The 21123-nt window shown below is 36.0% G+C and overlaps 1 protein-coding gene across 4 annotated transcripts in view; it reads right to left on the bottom strand.

Moving 5' to 3' along the window:
* PKP4 (plakophilin 4) overlaps positions 1 to 21123 on the bottom strand; it is a 104307-nt gene that overhangs the window by 16350 nt on the left and 66834 nt on the right. For all 4 annotated transcript variants that reach the window (XM_075029136.1, XM_075029137.1, XM_075029139.1 and 1 more), the window contains 3 exons: positions 20461 to 20681; positions 17870 to 17998; positions 13539 to 13752 (listed from right to left, as the gene is read on the bottom strand). In XM_075029136.1, the coding sequence (XP_074885237.1) occupies positions 13539 to 13752; positions 17870 to 17998; positions 20461 to 20681 (564 nt within the window). The remainder of the gene's footprint in view (positions 1 to 13538; positions 13753 to 17869; positions 17999 to 20460; positions 20682 to 21123) is intronic.

The raw sequence follows: 21123 nt of genomic DNA, 5'->3' as shown, positions 1-21123 counted from the left end.
AAAACATTAAACAGCATTTCCACAATAGCGCAATAAAATGGCTACTATAAACCATACGGTCTTCAGTTTGACTAGATCTTGAACTTCTAGTTTCCTCAGAAATAAATTATGGGGGTACAAGACAGTAAATGTTACAAGAGTTAACAAAATCAGAAGTTTATAAGACAGCAAAAGTTTTTAATACAGACACACAAAAATAAGAAGTCCAGAGACTGCCCTATGCTTGTCCTGTTATAGAGTTGGCTAAATGGTATATAAAAGACACTTGGAAATAGTCCACCGAAACAGCATCTGCAGAAACAGTCATGTAAGACAGTTTTCTGAATACGATTGAACTACATACAAAACATCTCCTAGCTATCTTATGATGATCAACAGCAATGGATCATGCATATGCTGGAGAGATCTCACAGGACCATGCGACAGGCAGATATAAGAATTCAGCAGAACAGCAGTTTGGGGGGTCTCAGCTGATGCAGCTGAAGACACCGCTGCAGGGACTCTTGCAATAGAGACTCCTGTCACCATCTGGAAGTCATAAACCGTTGTGTTCAAGTAATCTGCTTCCCCAGGTGTTACCATATGCCAAGACCCCCAAAAGATTTTTTTTTAAAAAAAAACCAACCCAAAACAATGCACTATCCGTGGATGTCCATACAGAAAGCAAACATTGCACTGTGCCTGCGCCGTCTGCTTCTTGTTCCTCTTAGCTATGTACATCATGGACACTGCATGAGCAGCAGAGCCTGCTGTGACTCTCGCTCCTTCCCCTGCCTGCTAAATCTTGCCATCAACAACCTCTTCCCACCTCATCCAGTCTTCTGAAAAAGGACCAGGAACAAATAAACCAAACCTACTGTCTGTCTCAGCAGAAACTTTTGAAGATTTCAAAGAATACATGCCCAGCTGCTGCCTTTTTTCTTATTCTTCATACTACCTGTTTATTATACTCATCTTGGTGTTCAGGTATCCTCTTCCCGCAGTTCCTGATCCTCACCAAATGGTGACAGAAATATGACAGCCAATCTTAGAGGTGCACTTTTCCCCTTCTCAACTCCAGGCTCTTACATCTAATTTTTTCCAGCCTGGCACAAGATGGTAAACCTCCAACTCTTACCTGTTAAGAGTTGTTTCTCCTGCTCTCCTCCCCTTTCTGTGCACTCAACAGCTACTCTACAGGAGTAAGTGAGTCTTCTCCAACGCAAGAAGCACTTGCTTTTACCAGTAAGCTTACCTCCTTACAGAACTGAATGGGTTTCTGGCACCTCTGAAGGACAGAATGTTTGAACATTCCTGTCACTAGTCATGAGGTGGCAGATAGGAATAGGTACATACAGACAGAGCCCTGCTACAGCAGAACACAGACCCTCTGACCACACCACCTTTATTCTGCTGGAACCCTACCTTGCCCACTCAGTGGTATTTTTAGACTTGCTGTGACAGAACACCTGCTTAATTTTTTTGCTTATAACTGTACTTCTTATTTGTACCTACTGTCTGGTTACTTTTCAAATCGCCTGCTATAAATTTCCTTCCAATAGTTTGGCATAGAACAAAATAATAAATTAATTTGTAAACAGCAAAAAGCAGACTGTCTCATTCATGGTCTGATAGTCCTAAGGAACTACAGAGGAAAAATGTACAACAACAGATACTTCACTGTTAAAGTGATCAGAGATTCTTGATACTTTTAATACCATCACAGACACCTTTTAGAGCCACATTGAAAATATTATTTAAAGTAGTTAAAGTATTTAAATTGACAGTATTTAAATTGAAAGTATTGCTCCTGTACAGGAAGACTTCCAGTAACAAAAGAGAATTGATTACAAACCGGGAAATAAAAAAAATAATTTTTAAAAAACAGTGCTCTTTAAAGTTGTTGTGTAGGTTTTTTTCATAAAAGCTTTGAGTGATTCTCAAAAATTATTTATGGCTTCACCAAACTTTGTACTGCATTACATTTACACACTCAAGATAAGCTGAAGTTTACTTATTCTTCAGGTTTAACAGTTTGATTACATAAACCAAGCTATTTCAAATACATATCCAATTTCATACTATAAATCTCTTCTGTGACTGTATGCCCTCACTAAAGAAAAGTACTTCATGGGTAACTAACAGTGAGAAATCTAAACGCTTCACTGGCCTATAGCTTTAAGTTTTTGAAACCATTATTTCATGCAATTTGTGATGCAAAACTAGAAATTAGATCTCACCTAAACCTCCTCCCTGCCCCCCAAACATTTGTTGTTAAAGCAAGTTATGCAAGAGAAAAATTCTATTTTGATTTTCAGACTACTATTAGTTACCTAACACATACAGGAAAATATCATGCTCGATTCTACGTGACCTAGCTTTGAGAATAGTACTGTATGGTTATTGAGAGAGGTAAATCTCTCAGCCTTGCAAAGTATGACTACCTCTAAATATTTACTGGCTAACCTATAGCTTGTGAAAAAGCTGGGGCAGCTGGGGGCTGTTTGAAATGCCAAGGCAGCAAAAGATGATATACTCCATACCCCGGCATTGCTGGACCCCTGCAGTTAGCCGCAGCAGCACCCGCCAGACCCGTAAGGGATGTGGCATACACCACCTTACCTTGCCTTTGGAGGAACGCTGTAACTCAGATGCTTGCCAAGAAATTGGAAGAGAATAGCCAGCAGCATCTTTTTGTCACACGTGGGCACAATATACTTAAAAGACCAGCTAGAGGACCTCCCTAAACTCAAGCCCTCCAGAAAGCCTGTTAAACTTTCGCAAATATTAACTTGTCTACGAGGGTTAGCCTGGGAGTGTTTGAAGAGCAAATCACAAGAGTTCCACTGAGCAACTATGTCAAAACTTGCCCAGAAGCTGGACTCTCAAGGAGGTAGTTTGATTAAATGATTAATGATTTATTACCCGTGTTCATTATGTGAAGGCAAAAGCCCTCACCAGGACACTCTGTTTCTTAATTTGGGAGAAGTCTGCAGCTATTTATTTGACAAAGTAGAACTGTGTATTACACAGCCCTTCAGTCTGCATGTTAAAAGTGAGAATACAATCTGATTATTTGTAGAGTGCTTATTTTAAGATAATTGGGACCAAATTTAGTGCTTATTAGAAACAAACCATGAAGGCAAAGGCAGTTATAATTTGGGAAGTTTCCATTCAAAGATAAGGAAAATGGTGGTGGGAGCTGGTAGAATGCAATATTAAGGTAAGGTCTACGAGACTTCTGGGATTACGGTATAATTTTGTATGTCATTTAAATAACAGTGCCTTTTTATTCCTTGTTGTGGAGGTACACTTAAAAACAAATATTTAACTGTTAAAGAATCATCAGCCAAAGTCCAAAGAGACAGTCTAAAACTGCAGGTAGAGGATGAATTTCTAAAAAGTTATTTTTCAACAGCTATTAGCTGCAGCTTCCATCATTCTGGAAGACTGGTGAACATCCCATTCACAAACAACTGTGTAGCAACAGGAGTGCTAAGTCCATTTAACCTACCTAAGCAGATCTCTATTGTCCCTTAGCATCCCTGGGTTTGGAAGGAGAGAAAATTCTGCTTGCTACTCATGATACACTTTAGTTTGTGTACAATTCAACGGATTGCTTCAGCTGGCCTCATGTTTCTTGCTTAGTCTGTGAATGTACTATGAAAAACAGCAGAAAAATCAGAAACCGCTGTTAGTGCTTGACATTGCCTAGAGGTGAGGAAAACCTGAGAAGAGAAAGCTTAAGTTCAAAAGATATCAGCATTACTAAGCATGGATAATTCTTAATGGAGGAAGTAGCAGTAACAGCACCGGGGTGGGGAATCTGTAAGCTTAGCAAGAGAGTTTAAAATGCCATATGAAAAAGCTTCTGTAGTTCTAATGAAAAGTGGATCTTTTTCTTTTTTTTTTTTGATCAGGGATTGCCTACCCTATTTTTGCCTGAAATTCTGACCCTTACAGCTCTCAGAGATGACCATGTGAACATTGCTGAAAATAATCCTACTCAGGAAATTAAAATAAGTAGCATGATAAAGTTAAAAGCCTTATCTACATGAAAATTTGCAGTTGCTGTCATTGACAAAACTGCTTTGGTATTAGCAATGGTTGGACATTTTTGTCATGAAATTTATTTTAGACAAGACAGAGAATTTACCTTGACGTTTGTTTCTAAAGTGACAAGGAACACAAACCTTTAACAAATGCAAATACCCATCTCCAAAGTTTTAGCCAGTCATTTAAATTGATTAGATCATAAGAATAAAAATGAAAACAACATTTAAGGAAAATATCTGTCTTCTCAAAAAAATAATCTACTATTACCTAGTACAGAAAATCCCTAGATGTCTGGCTCTTGAATGAAATATTCTAGAATAAGTTTTAAAAAATAATAAAACACATAACCCTGATTTAACTGTAGATAAAATGCTTTTCAATAGCTGAGACATACATACAAGATATAAAAAAATACAAGCACTCATATCAAGCTATGTAAACTACTTTGATGAGCCAGGATATGTTTTCCTCTAAAGAGGCTGAATGGGAGAGGAAAAAGGAGGAAAAACGTTCAAGATCATGTGGGAAGATGAAAGCAGAATAAAAAATGCTCAACAGGTTATTCAGAGGTATAATTTGAATTTAAAGAAGTAGATACACATCTTCTATAAGATCGGGTCCCAACAAAGTCAATATAAAAAAATCCTAATAGCTTTATTAAAAGAATCTTGATGGGAAGTGTATAGGTTTGTGCACCAGATCTTAAAGTTAGCAAAATTTAGGGACTATACACTGGAGTACTGACAGAGTCAGATGAGTCCTTTAAGTGAGCTTGCAGAAGTTACTCGCTGAAGGTATTTTAGAGCCCCCTCCACCTTTCTCCTATCCCATCCTGAAACAATTTTTTAGAACTGATGTAACACCACAGATCAGGGTGTTAGACAAATACTCATCACACAGGTAGAACAACAGATGTGGTCCTGGGCAACCTGCTCTGTGTGACTCTGCTCCTGCCAGCGGGTGGGGGGGGGAAGATGACCTCCAGCAGTCCCTTCCAACCTCACCTACTCTGTGATTCTATGGAAACAGAAGCCCCAAGTCCTGCCTAAAAGGGATATCAAAGGACAAACACTTAAACCAGTTGAAAATATTGAATTATACAGCCTCCTAAAGCAGATCAGAGGGATTGTTCTTTGACCCCATCTGTCATCTTCCTTGGCATAACAATAATGGCTGACAGCGGATCTAGCCTTTGGTATTTACAGGGCTTTGAGTTGTTTTGGACCTCAGACAAATAAGCAGAAGACGCAACAAGGGACAGGAACAGCTAGCCGTAGCTGATAAAAGTACGTGGAAGTAAGAATAACCTCGTTATTGCCTCCCATTTACGAAACATAACCCTCCAGACACAATATCATGTATGAAGTTGAGGACTACTGATACAAGGACAAGGTATTTGAGGTTTGCCTTATGGATGCAGAACAGAGTTCTGTTTCAACACCATCAACTTCACAACAGATCTCATGTTTGAAGTTAATGGGTGCAGACAGGGTGAGGAAAGCCAAGGTACTCTGTTCTCTAAAAATGATGGCAACTAGAAATAGTACAGGTAGGTGTTTTGAGGGTATTTTCCACATAGATTTGGGACATACCTTAACACTTGCAAATGAAAAAAAAAAAGCAAAAAAAAAAGCCTTGCCCATAAACTTCTGGTTTTCTAGACTGAAACCCCTACTACTTATAAAATAAAGAGAGAAAAAATCTTAAATAATTTAGATCCCATCCTTGAACCTGACAAGCTTTGGTTAAAGCCAAATGATCTTGACTATCTAACATGAATGCTAGTCCAGCAAAAAAAAGAAAATAGGATCATCTGGAAGACTTTTCTGAGGAACTGACTATAGAAATAAGTGCTTAAAAGGAGCAGAGATGAACCAACTGAAGAAACACATATACATAACAGTGCGGTAGATAGAGTTTGGTTTAACAGTTTTTTCCTGAAAATTTGAAAGAATCAGCTTTTTGTTCTAAAGGTCCTGGGTCTCTGGCTCTAAGATGCTGGTCAAACTGTTCCAGGACACCTTTAATAATAGAAATTGATGATGTTCATTCCTCATGTAGAAGACACTTTAAAAGCACTTGCAATTTCTACAAACTGTAACAGAGCAGAAACAGACAGACAAATTGAAACCACTAAGTTTCAGTGACTGAGGTTTTGGGGGGTCATTTTCTCATTTTTTTTCCTAAGGATTCAAAAAAATATGTAGAGAATAAGAGAGAAAGAGATTCCTCCCAAGAAGGAAATTACTATTAAAAGGAAAAAAGACAAGACGCTGGAGTAATACAGTTCCTCTTTTCAGTCTTCACGGTTTTGTATCACTCAGAACATATCTGGAGGTTCAAAGCTCTGTGATGAGGAAATGTCTGCCAGTTAGGTTGAGATCAAACTCTGCATGCCAGCTACGATACTCCCTGTAACACCAGTGGACACTAAACAGCTTATCTAGCTGTATAGAGAGAAGACAAGTTGGATGAACTTCTGTGAGGATGACATACGCTTGAATTAACTCACACTATGTACCAAAAAATTATGTAGAAACAAAAAAAGACCTCAACACTTAGGCAGCAAGGATCAAATTTTGTCCTGGAAATGTGATCCGGACAAGATGATATGCAGTAGAATGAAAAAAAAAAATAATAAAAAATCCAGAAATGGAACATCTAGTGAAAACAGGTAGTTTGGAATCTATAAAGACAAAACTTAACGTTATTGCATTTAACGATTGCAACTGTTTTTAATCAAATCCTATTGCATGTAGATAGGTCATAGAAATACTGGAAAATCAATTGAATTTTCATAATTTTCAATGGGGTGCTTTCAACTGGGGAGAAATTATTGATGAAGAACTGTTTTTTCAACACACTAAATAGTAACAGTCTGTTTCTATATGCTGCTTGCTGCATGCACATAATGGTCTGGGGTGGAATGGAAGCAAGCAAAGTATGTGTAGGCAGATGGATCTGTGATTATGCACAAGCCTACTACACTGGCCTCAAGACAGTATTACTGGAACCCATGACCTGACAACAGCTGTGAAACAGTGCTCACGTGGTGCTGTAATATATGGACGACAGTGCTAATTTAGATCTGCAAGGGTCAAGATTTGGCCTATAATCAATTGTAGTAATAGAAGGATAAAGAACAGCTCTGTGTTCTTATAGCACATATCTACTATAATCTGAGCTTGGAAAGGTCGTATGCCCAAAGCTATTTTCTTTGTAAATCTTGGCAATCTGTTAATTTCTATTCCAGCGTAAATCAAATCAACACTAGCATTTGCTTTTCTACTGCGTTGACATAAAGAACTCCGTGTATATGAAGTATATCTTCTGTTACTGTTGAAACACATTGATGTCAAACAGCTCTCAAGAAAAATATATGGACATTTTCTTTTGATACCTTTAGCATTACTTCTGCTAGTCCTATTCTAAAAACAGTATCTTTAGACAAACAATTGAAAAGAATCATTACTTCAGACAATTTGACATCTTCTCAATTGCAATTATAAATCCTGAAATAAAAGGTTATGTGATTACCTAGTACAAATTCATTAAATCTCTTAAAGGTTCAATATATGCTTTTCAGTAATGAGTTTATGCCATCTCAGATGTGCAATTAATAATGCTACTCTGACAACAGGCATCAAAGACGACTGAAATTGAGACCTGAAATATCCTCTCATAAAAAAACCCCAAAATACAGCAATCTGGGTTTATCAGCTTGTAAGGAAACAAATACAAGTTTCTATCTAAACTTTCCAAATACAACAATGAAAGCACTAGAACTAGCATAAGTATCGAAAAAATAGTGCCACTATTTTTAACACCACCCACCACCTCCAAAAAAAAGTTCTCTATAAAATTGCTGGAAATTACTCAGGAGTAACATACCCAAGCATTCAAACTGATGGCCTTCTATATAATTAAAATAAATTATATTTAAAACTCCACTCACAGATTAATAAATGCACTAAGCTTCATCTCCTATACTAAGGTATGGAAAACAACTAGCATTGTAAGAGCACAAGCATAGTGCTCTTTCATTTACAAATGGCAGCATCAGCTGAAAACTAACAGCAAAGTACATAATATACAGTAGAAATGAACAGTGAAGAAGATCATAATTGATCTTACTGAAACACAAAAGTATGAAACTAATGTATATAAAATGTCACTGGCGTTTTTCTACCATTATATGGTAAGGCATATGGAATGCAGAAAATAGTGCAGTAGCAGTACATCACATTTATATTAATTAATAAAACATTTACAAGTTAATAGCTTGTTAACTAGAATTTCTCAGATTTACAACAGTTTTGTTGTTGCAGACTGTAAGCACCTCATGAAATACAAGGTTTTATTTTTATTGATTTCTAAAGGTCAATGCCTATCACAGTAATGCTGCTTGAAGTCTTTGGGCCCTGGTGCAAGAACACCAGTAGATTCCACTTTACAGCAACATAGAAAAACATCAAACCTAACTGCATCAAATGCCAGCTACTTCACTTACAAATCATCACTTTTCTTCATAATAAAGAATCTTCTATCCACTTCTGGACTGAACTTGGACAAGATTGGTTAGCTTCTGTAACAGCAAAAATTAAGCAGGCAAGATAAATAATTCTGTTTAGATCTTCAGCCACTTTACTAACAGTTGCTGGAGTTACTAGAAGAGCTGTAATCTGTAAGCAGAACTTTGGCTTCATCTTTCTCACTGTTCATCAAAAGTAAGCTGCGACTGACTGAGTTTGTTGACCCTTAGCAGCTCTTCATGGATGACAGGCTAGCAATGTTCCTTAACTGAGAGAAGTTGTTTTACGGGAAATATCTCCTAACATCTCCTTGTCTCTAACTTTTTCTCCTCTGCGAAAAATATTAAAACAATTGTGTATCAACTGTTCTGATGTACAAAATTTTTTATATCGATTCATAATCCTTCTGGACTTGGATCTATGGTGATATTTTCAGGTGACAAATCTGTTTTTTCCAATAGATTGCAATGAAAGCATGAGGACAATTAAAAACCACCTTGTCTCCAATTCAGTAGCTTTTAGTGTTATAAGGGTTTTGTTTTATTGGTTTGCTTCTGCTGGTTACAGGTTCAGTGTTGAATTGGTTACATTACTGATGTAACTTAAGCAACTGTAATAGGATTGTAAAATAATTGCTCTGTCTGGAAAATCCCTTATTTGGCAACTCTTGAAAGCTTTATTTTGTTACCTAATTTGAAGAATACATGAAATTTATAAGGTAAGCCAGCAACCCTTAAATGGGTTTAAAAGGGGGGGTGGGGGGCAAGAAGAAGAAAAATCTGCACATGAAATTTCTGGATGGGAAAGAGAAAAGTATGATTTGCTCATTCCTTGCTGAATGGCTTTGTACTCTGTGGTGTTGTGGGGCCCCACTATTCATGGAACCCTGGCATTACCAGTGGCAAAGAACTTTTGTTTCTCCTCTGTATCCAGCTGCATGTTTTCATGCTTTATTTTGGTTTTGAATCATGGCATTTTAATCCAGATTTTAAGACCCTAGACAAGTTTACTGCAACGAATTCCACTGCCACTGCTCACATCAGGTAGTGTTAACCAAACAGGTAGCAGGTTTATTAACAGTTCTTCAGCAGCTGCACCAGCTCGGAGGTCCACTGCTAAACATGGACAATCATACGCTACCTCTGCAGGTTTTGCACAAGTGCTTTTTGGACTGTATACAGAATAGAACTGTGGTAAATATTACAGTAACAGGAAAGTTGTGAAAGGAAACTATGCCCATTTCACAGAGTGCTTAGTTTGCAAAGTTGTGTGGGACTTGCAGCTATTTCTGTACCTTCTCAAAAGTTACCTTGGGTTGTCTGGAACTGCAGAACCCTGGGTCCCTTTTCCAGAAATACACAAGCAATGATGCACAGTGTGAACCGCTGCAAGAATGCAATCTCTCACAAAGCTAACGCTGTGTACACAAAAGATCGTGCTGCTGGACAGAGATCAACTGAACTGGCTGAGGCAGTACTGATTTGAAGAAACTATGAAGAATTGCCAGGACCATAAACAACAACCTCTTTCCCCTTAAGAACAGAGCTTTACCATACAGCTAAGTTAGTGATTAATTGTTGCTGGAATTTGTGCTCATTTTTCCTTCCTTCCAGCTATAAAATTGTACCGCTCCCCCAAGTTCAGTACTGTCATTTGCTTGACCTTTCAGGGAGGAAACCTGACAGAAAACGAACCATTCAAAAGAGTGGATCAGAGCTCTTTCACTGGGGAGGGCATGGTTTCTGGCTCATCTCTGCTGTTGAAGATCTGATGAAAAGCTAGAAACTACTCTATTAAGGTAGGCATCTGACTCGCTTTCTGTGGAAAACTTGCAGTAGTGGAGTACATCACGGTTTCTTACATTTTAACATATTAAAGGGCTGTTTCTGAGGGTCTCTTTGAAAGTAGACTCAATTGTTAGAAACTGCACCTGGGTTCAAGAACATGCATATTTTGATTTCTACCTCGTATACAGTTTTCTCCTGTATGAGCCTTCCAAGATGCGAGATCCTGAAATTCACAGATTGATTCCGGGCTATGCTGACTGCAGTGTGAGAACATAACCAGGCAGCACAAACCAGCGCACATCCTTCATGTCACTTGCTCGGGAATGGAGCTCTGGTACACTGTCAGGAAGGAGGCCCCAACAACACTTCTGCTGCCTAGTGCTGAAGCTGTGCTACAATGTGAAAAACAGTAGCTTCCAGAAAGCGCTGGTGCTGAAATCTAATTGAATGTGTTGCAATTACAAAAAAAAAAAAAAACCCCAACAAACCAAAAAAACATATTTTCCCTTCTAAAGGCTCTTTGACTGCAGAGCACAGGACAGCAAGGCTGCCATAGGTCAGCAGTGGTGGAAACTGCATGCAGCTGGAGCAAGCTCAGTGAAGAGTTATCCTCTTCCAATGCATTCCAAAGTCCAACTTTTAAAGACTTCTTTTTTTAAAAAAGTATTACTTCATTTTCATATAATTTATTTTCTGAATAATCTATAGCCAGTAAAAAGATGACTTGCTTCCCTCTTAAAGCATTCTTGTGGTTTTGCAATTATGCTTCCTGTATTTTTTTTAATGTAACTTTCTATTCAGTTTCCACTTCTTTATCTCTCTGCATTTCAGTCTTGTCATTTCAGTTATTGTTAATTAAATATAGACCCCAGTATTCCTACTGTTTTCTAACTCCTCTAAAACATGTTTGTGCAATTAAACCCTCCCCCAGTATGGTAGCTTTTCAAACTTATAGTTAATCTTTAGGGTATGTTCCCAAATAACTTCTGAGGTTAAAAAAACTGCTTTTGACTAAATAATTCCTCACACATTTTATATAAATGGATTCATGTGAAAAAATATCTATACAGATGGCAAGAAGTTTGTTATTCTAATTTCACTTCTCTGGGATAATAAACTTTTCATCTAACTGCACAATAAAGTAAACTGGATGAAATTTCATTTGCAATGACACCTGATATACCTGTTATCTTTCAAAGGCAATTGATACTGCTAATAATGAAAGTATAATTCATTTAGTAAGGAAGACAGACCATCCTCAGGAAAAAGAAAAGCATTGTACTTCATTAAGAAATGTTACACTGGAAAATCCATTTTGTATGAAAAATTATGAATAAACTACAGCAGTAATGAACAGTGCTAATTTTAAACTAGAAATCAGACATGTACTGTTTCTAGGGATGTACACTGATACCAATTTCTCTGTATTTACATTATCTTAATCTGGGAACATAGTAAACTGGATATGGTTTGCTAGTTTTAGTTCTGACATAGGCGAGTTTTTTAATTATTAAACAAATAATCATTGGATCTTTTCCACTTCTTTTCTTTAAATTGCTCTTTATAGAAGGCATTTAAAAATCCCTAAGCTCTGAAATTCTGCTGTGGATTCTTCTCAAGCATTCAGCATTGGTCTAACTGTAACAGAAGTCATTGCCACTGACTTAACCAGAAGATAATTAGGTCAAAACTTTCCATTTTGTTGTAGCTGGTTTAAAAAACTAAAAATATATCTGTTAAAAAGAGTCACTTTTTCTGAAGTAGTCATCTTTAATTATAATTCAAATTAAATACCATATTTATTTGAAAAATCTTTTTATTTACAAATGATGCGCTATATCTTTTTTGAAAGATAACAGCGTAGGGTTGGGTTTGTGGTTTTGTTTTTTTATTTTTAAATAGTGACTAAATACCTTCTATAATTAAGAATTCGACTTTGGCTTTGTCTGCGGAACCATCCTTAACGTCTTAAAAGCACAAATAATACAAATGCATAAAAAGTGAATTTTGTAGAGTGAACAAGGCAGCTAATGTGTAATTCTAGTTCTAAGTATTCCATTTACATATGTTCTTAAGAAAAAAACTGTATCCTTCCAGAGAGAACATGAAAGCTGCCGGTTATCTTAATGATTGCTTATGTGGAAAAATACTTAAGGAAGATAGCCTGCATATGAACTTAAACTTAAATGCTTTGGATACATTCTGTACAGAGTCCTTTCTCTACTTAATAGCTTTTCTAAACAAGGAAATAACTTGGAAAGACTCCCAATATGACATCTCTGTTACTTCGAACTTGAGCACTGCTGTGGAGCTTTGCTTAGTAGGTAAGTAGTTAAGCTTCATAGCTTAACAAAATCAAACGAGGGAGCTACTGAAATTTGAAAGAGGAACTGTTTAAAGAAAGTGAAAACTCTGCTTTTTTCTATCCTTTCATATTTTTCAGTCCCCTAAAACCTTCATAGACAAATCACTCCCATCTTAAGAAAAAGAGATAGCAAATGTATGCAGTACCCAACAAATCTACGTTGTTTTGATGGAAATTGAGTTCTTTCATGTGTTAGAACTGCAAATCATTTATTATTTCTGCACTTTGTCTGCACCAAGTGCTAAGTAGGTTCATGGGTTATAACTAAAATCTGCTACCTCATACTCAAGAGACTAGGAGTGCGTACACAGTCACTTGCCACAACTCTACGAGCAGGTTGGGCACTGAGATGCTTCTATAATTTGCATTCTTGCAATTTTCTGTCTGTACTTTAACACACATTTACTTAGTCTGGGACCATCTTATGAATTCTGCAAAATCTTATTTAAAACTGTTGTCAGCAGATGATAAAAAAAAAGCCTGTAATAAAACAAATGTTAGGAGTCAATAAAGAAATACCTATCCAAGACCTAGCTGTGTACGTAGGACAATCATACCAGGGGAAAATTTACCCTCAGTGGAGCTTTTGTGCAACTACCTCAAGATTCACTTCTCCCAGTGAATCCATACTTCTATGCTAATACTTTTAACTGTCAGTAATCAAAATAAGTAATTTTGTGTTCACAAAAAATACCAACGTACAAATAAAAATCCAGTCGATATACTCAATGCCAGTCAATTACCAGTTATTCCATTCTTGGCCACTTCAGAAAAATAATCTGAATTATAGTTCTCTGCTTGTTTCTATTAAAAACTTACCTGTTACAAGCTCTTTTATTTCGGCATCAACAGATTTTCTCAACAATCGTAAAAGGGCAGGTATCCCACCAACGTTCTTCATTGCTATTTTGTTTTCATCAGTAGACTTTCCATAAACAAGGTTTCTCAGTGCACCGCAAGCATTCTTCTGAACTTCCAGGACTCTGTGATCCAAGAGATCAACCAGGTGCTTGATTCCTCCTAGCCTACATACCTAGAAATGGAATGTTGGGAACATCAGCACCCACTGATTTAATCCATTTCACTCTACAGATTTAAAAGGCTTTTATTTTTATAAAAACAGTAAATTCCATTGTACTTCAAGAAGAAATATTGTTGGTAAATCTTAATAAGTTGATTGTTACACTGTACTGAAAATTCATGTGAATGACTCACATCCTTGTTGACAAGGCTGATGGACATTTTCAGTCATTTGCTGTGTTCAGAGAAGAATTGTTACTGCTAAAGTTTTGTTTCCCAGTAATGCAGTTTTTGAAGTAATTTCCTATACCTCAGAGTATCTTTCTAGGGAATATTAGAAATAAGAAGTTGCAAAGATTTAAATGGCCAACTTTTACAGTTTGCTACACACACAAACAAATCAGTTAAAATTAGTATATATCCAGTCTTATTGGCATATCTGAAGTTCTTTTTAAAAGGAAGATCTACTCTGCAGAAATTTCATAAAACAAAAATAAATTTTATATTGTTTGCTTTAAACAGGTTAGTTGCATTTATTCTTTGTTATATAGTTTTAAAAAATTTTAACATTGTGTTTTGAGATCTCATTTCCATGCAGTGCTTTTCTTTGTTCAAAATAACTTAAAGAAATGACAGAAGATTAAAGTATTTTAGAATCTGTAATATTTACTAAATAAAAAAATATTTTAAAGAGATAACTAAGTAGTATTACTTACAAGATTAGTTTTAAATTAAAAATCACCACCAAAAGGATACCAAAATATTTGCTACGAATTGTTTTAAAAAAATATGAGCTATTTTGCAATATAAGATTGATCTATTACAACCTGGTATTATTTTAGCACAGCACAATAACTTTTGTGCCATACTATACACAGAGTATGCCTACTGAAGTTGGCATAGGATCTCTTCAAAAATCCCACGCCTACAGTGGCTGAACTGCTGCTGCCCTAAGAAGGAGATCCCATGGTGAAAAGAAGAGACACACCACCATTCCTGAATACTTTGCTTATACGGGATGTGGTTCTGGGCCAAACAGTCAGAAGAGATGTAAAACATAACAGTTCTAAGGATTCTCTAGTTCAGCATTAAAAGCACTTTTAGGGGCCCCTTTTCTATTCTAACCTGTATAATAATTAGTTTGGCAAGCCACAGGGCTATCTGAAATACATTAATGCGTACAAAGTTTAATGGATTTTTGGCTTTAAAAGTTCAGTGTCTTTTATTGGCCATAAAACAAGGAGAATAAAATTATTCTCAATGAAAACATAACTGAAATTTAGCCAAACCATTTTAAGTTGATACTTTGAAAACCAGAATCTCCTCTCTATTACATTCTTAAAAATTGCATTGGGTATCAAAACAGTTAATATCTTTATCTACACCTTAAACCAGCCAAATTGAAGAGGCTTGGAAAAAAACAATTGAAATGCAAGGGCTATGACCAGCACTGTATGTGATTTTTACCTGTAAAATCACCTCTTAAGTAGAATAAAAGAAATAAAATGAAAGACTGGTGACTTGGAAATTTTTTAGACCTCTGTTTAAAATGTGTATTTTTCAAAAGGAAACCTATATTTACACACCTAGCTATAACTACCATGTAAGTTGTAAATCCAGGGATACAAAGTTTGGCGTTGATCAATTAGACAAGCCACTGCTATGCCAAAAGCCACCAGGAATCTGTATCTAAAGGCATTCAGTGGACTTTAAGCTTAATGTTATTCACCTGCCAAGATTTCTGTAGCTAGGAGATGAATATTACCTCACAGATTATTTATTTGATACAGACTACACTGAAAGCAAGATGCTATAGAAAAAAAAAAAAAGATTTAAAGAGTTGGGTTTTTTCAAAGCAAATAATTCTCATTTCTCCCACTAAATAATGAAGCAACAAATAAGTATTCATACTTTTCAGTTAAATCTCCCTCTTGTATGTCAATACAGCACATCAAAAACATCTAAACTACACATCCGTAATACAGATACAAGTTATGAACAACAAAATAGCTTTATCCTTTTTTCAATCTGTACTCAAAACTTGATGAGATACAGTTTTTGTGTATATAATTCAAAATAAAACTGGACTAGAAATCCATTCTTAAGACTTGTATTTTGCTGAGTCATTAACTATTTTAAAACATAGCAGCTGTTGCTAGTTTGAACAGTCATTTCAATTTCTAAATTAAAAAAGATCAGAATTCTTGTAAAATGATACATTCATGAACTAATAAATCAGTATTGTATGTATTTACAGATAGATATTTATTACATGGAAAGGTAATTAATTCATTCTGTGTAGTTTCATAGCTAAATGGTAAAGATTCCCCCCCCCAAAAGGAGCAGTTTCTTATGCTTACCTTCAGGTTTTAGCAATGCAAGCATTCAAGTTCATTTTGCTAGGCTTTTAATATCCTTAATAGTCTAGCAAATGAATCTGGTCTTTACCACAGCAATAAAATAATAAATTTAAATAATGAATGAAAATACAAAAGCAGTCCTCAAATAAGGCTTTACTGAATTTGGCACTAAAATAATTATGATCCTTTCCTATTCCAAACAGTTTCTTGTGCTGGCCTCTGCTTTGAAGGGAACATGAACTGCAGCTTTCCTATTGCCACAGATACCATCATGTTTTCAAAACATGCTGATCCCTACCCACTATCCCAACTCAAGGGATGGCTCTTCTTCAGAGACTGAAAGCCTCATCAGGAAACACTGACGTAAGGCTTGCTTTCCCAAAAGCACAGGAATATTCTTTTCTCCTGGAAGCCAGACAATTTCCTTCTTTCTGTCACAGTATTCTGAACAGCTGATTATTGCCATTCAAAAGAAATAACTGCCAGTACCTAAACCTTGTCTGTTTGAAAAGGAGAAATTTTCTGTTCCAAAATTCCACACACCAAGTGGAAGGCAGGCTACATTTACAGTTGTCTCTCTGACTACTGTAACTTATCTTGTCTTCTAAATCAAAAAGAAGACCTTTTTCTTTGGATAAGGTTTTATGAGCTTGATTATATTGTATAATATCTCTATAATCCTTTATACCTGAACTGATTTTAAAACATCAAATATTTCTAATGCTAAATAGGGTAAACAACTAAGACACCACTTCATACATCTCGTACAAGTTAGCACCACATTCAAATTCTGCTTAAACTTTGACATATTTCTTTTAGCTTCGTGTACTTTTAAAAAAAATAAAGGTGACATTCCATAATTTCTAAAACAAATTCTGTAATAATGAAAATGGAAACCATGAAGAAACACAAGATCTCCTATAAATGAACATGTGCAGACAAATGACATCCCAAGAATTCCTAAATAAGCTGTCATATCCCTTCTAAACAGCAAGACTAACTTACAAATCTATCTACATCTGATTACCACTGCGATCTTTATCAGAACATCAAAACCACCACCATCTTTTCATCTGCCTTCCAGCAACAGTAAATTATGTTGGGCTATCTTCTTATAAAAGTTGCACCAACATTTTATTAACATAAATAATATTTACACTGAAAATAACAGATGATAACACACATATATGATACGAACAAAAAAGCAAATTCCTTCAGATTAATAGCTCGTAGCTGCTCTGCAAAAAGAGCAGCTCTTCAAATGCAAACAGTTTCCAGAAATTTCAACAATAATCTGAATGTTCACTCAAGTGTATCCTTCCTCCACATTATATTGACACAAATAATATCCTCTATATATTTCTAGGGTTGGATTTCTTTCCCTTGCTTGACAGCTCACTCATTCCCTATGATGTCTTAAAACATCTTGATCAAAACCAGGGGAAAGCCTTTCAGAATTCTTGGGGTTTTAGTCTCCAGTCATCAACAGGTTACACAAAAACAGGCTCTGGTAAACATACTGTACAGTTCTGCTAGATTACACAACTTGATGTAAAATATTTTCATATAATTTCCATGCAGCCTCTTATGACAGGAAAAATCTGTGTGTGTAATTACACACACCTAGGTACTTCAATATTATCATACACGTGGTACAAACAGAAACACAAAAGGGTCCAAAATACTGTGTTATGACAAAAAAAAAGAGGCAAGAGGTCTAGTTTTTCTTTTATAGTTTCCCCAGGAACAGAAACGCACTCAGTACAGTACCTCCGTTTTTACTTTGTTATCTCCGAAGCACAGGTGCTGAAGGTAGGCAGCTGCATTCGCCTGAACCGATGGGAACTGGTGTTGAAGCATGTGAATGACTTCAGGCAGTTCTGGATCTCGCCAAGCAAACTCCCTTCATTAGATGAACACATTCAAGAGAAGGCATTAGTTATAAATGTATGTTTATTTATTAAGTAGAATTACTACAGCATCTGAAGTGTTTTTCAACAATTCCATTTTTGTTCTGGAGTATCAGGGCTAGGAGGAAAAACTGGTATATATAATGAGTCACATCACCTTCAGGCTTCCAGTTGGAAAAGGACGCTTTGTATCGTATGTTCTTCAGTTAGCTTGGTTGTTGATCACTCAAATATATATATATATTAAAATTATACCAACCCAAACACTGCAACCTACATAAATCTCCCCAAACTTAAATATCTAATGCAACAGATACCCACTTAACAACACTGCTCAGGGGCATCTCTTCCACACAACATTTTTTGCTCAGTGTTCAACATTCTTCCTAGTCTGAAGTCAATTATACTTCAACAAAAGCTGCACAGCCTGAAATTTCATCATCATGAACAGATGCAGGAAGTTTGCATAATCTGTCTTATTCAGGGATTGTAAACTTAAAATCAAATCTCCTTCATTAAACAAAATGATTTTGTGGAGGGAAATCCTGGAAAAGTCATTAAACATATCCATGCCCAATCCACAGACTTAGAAATATACTCATTAATTGTTGGGCTATCTTCCTCTGTAAAGGAAGATTGAGGGGAAAAAAATAGTAACTAAGTTTTTGCATGCTCAAAAATCCAAGTAAATTTAAAAAAAACAAAAAAACCCAAACCAACCAAACAAAAAAGGATGTTCCAAGAATAGTATTTGGGGAGCTATTCAAAGGCTAACGCTAGCCTGGCCAGTCAGGTCTCCCCAGGATTCCTACACTCACCAAAAAGGGAAAGTTCAGTTATGTGCCTACTTTAAATTGCTCAGCAACTTAGAGGTTTATTTCTCCATACTAATGATAGGCAGACCTTAGGGAAAACTGCCTTTCTAATAAAACTAGTGGCTTTCTGAATGTTCCCTCACTCTTTTCTAGAGTGATGCTTTCAAATACCCAGTCTGAGGCTATTGTAACACAATAACCTAACCTCTGCAACAGCATGATATGCAAATGAGAAACTGAAACAGATTAAAATGTAAGGTAAAAACTATTCCACTGTGTAATTATGAGATAAGAAGGTGCACCAGCAATGAAAACAGAGTCAGAATTTCTCTGAAGTTTCTTGTTATGAATGTGAACCATCCCTATTATAAGTAACTTTTCTTGTAAGCTATGTCAGAATAGGCCAGCAGTAGCATGCAGCTAGCAAGCATTACTACTCAGAGCTACGATTAGCCTATTAACATCATTTAGATGAATGTACCATTGAGTTAAATGAAATTAATCCAGCCTCTCAGTATCTATTTAAAAAAAAATAAATATATTAATTTCCACTAATAAACAGAGCAACAAAATCTATTAAAACCAGTGCTTTTATTTTCGAGACTGAAGGATAGGGCCTAACTAGAAAATAACTCAATCCTGCTATGAGCCTTCTGTAATGCAGGAATCCCAAAAGATTTCAGTGTAAGACTCTAGTCTGACCATAGCTATTAGCTATCTTTTTTCAAAATTTGGTGCCTGAATGTTTCCATGTGAAAGACTCCTGAGGCATGACTGGAGTCCATATCCTCTGCTATGAGGTGCTCTGCTTTCAGTTCTTTCTAAACCACCAGAACGTGTAATGTGCTTTTATGACCGAGGATTGTCTAGAAGCTGCCTCAATGAACTGGCAATCTAAAGACAGACTGGAATTTCTAGCAATCACATACCCATACTGAAGATAAACAGTACGATAAATCCCTCCAAGCTTTGCATGGACTGGGTTTTGATACTCCCATTTTAAAATACAAGGGTTTAATGAATAGTGTCTCTAATAAATTGTAAAGATAGTACTACACTTGTCACATGCCCACACTGTGTACATACATTTACAACATCAAAGTATTTAACTATTTTAAAAATATGAACGTGTATTTGCTTTTAAAATGGTACATTTATCTATATTTTTTAAACGTACATTGTTTTGAAATTTAAGCAGGCTGCTCATGAAAAATTCATTCAAATACATTAGGTATGTACTTTCTAATTTTCAAACCCTGATTCTCATTCCCAGAAAGAGAAAACTTACTACAATATTACAGGGTGCTCTGTAGAGTTACTCAAAAATCTTTGGAATCCAGTCAATTCTCATCAAATTTATAAGTATTTCCTATAATAACTTCTACATGAAAAATAAACATGGAAGAAAAATGTAGTAATAGCTAAATGCATAGAAGTTGCTCTTTCTTACTGTAACAAGTAGACTGCATTTATTACTTTGGCTATAAAGGTATAGATCTTAATATCTAAATTAGTCATGATTGTTTAAACAATGTAAAACTGGAATATGCACAACAAAGTGCTATATATATTCAAGGAATGTATTAAAAAATCTTATTACAGCACATGTGTGTGATTTTTGAAAGCACAAATGGACTTGCCTGGGGTCTTTCTGGATGCTGTCTATGGATGGAGATCGCGTGGTCCCATCATCAGCGGGCGTTGCATGCTGCAGCCTGTTATAACTGGACTCTGATAGTCGATACTGCATTGACCTGTAGGGTTCCGCATAGGTAGCTGTTGTGTTCAGAGCGTAATTATTTCTTTGGTATGTGAGTGTGCTACGCTGACTGGATGATCTTTGCAGATTTCCGACTCCTAGTATAAAATCAGTATTAAAACAAACTAGGTAACAAATGTCTATTGAAGAGAAGAGGCGCTACGTGGTTAGAAGTGTAAGTAAAAAAAACCACAACCCATCACCAAAAAACCCCAGTCTTAAAAATGTGTACCGTGCTTAATGTTGAAAGCTATCACCAGATTTAAGGGAGCAATTACTCAATGTCACAGGGAAGATAGAGAGATTAGTTACAGAACTAAAGGTTTGGTGGAATCAGGCTTATGCCTCAGCTTGTCTCAACAAATTCAATTACTAACAGTAACGTCAGTTTGCCAACTGTACTAAATAGAAAAAAGAAAAAGACAAAAACCAATTTATATAGTTTATATGATATTTTCCTTTTCCCAACTCCATGTACATTTTCCCTGACAAAAAGCCAACAAGAAGATGATTTCAAAGATTAAGCCGATAATTTAAAAA

The sequence above is a fragment of the Buteo buteo genome, chromosome 5, assembly GCF_964188355.1.
Source record: "Buteo buteo chromosome 5, bButBut1.hap1.1, whole genome shotgun sequence".
Classification (NCBI taxonomy): Eukaryota; Metazoa; Chordata; class Aves; order Accipitriformes; family Accipitridae; genus Buteo; species Buteo buteo.
This window is presented reverse-complemented; position numbering and strand designations above follow the sequence as displayed.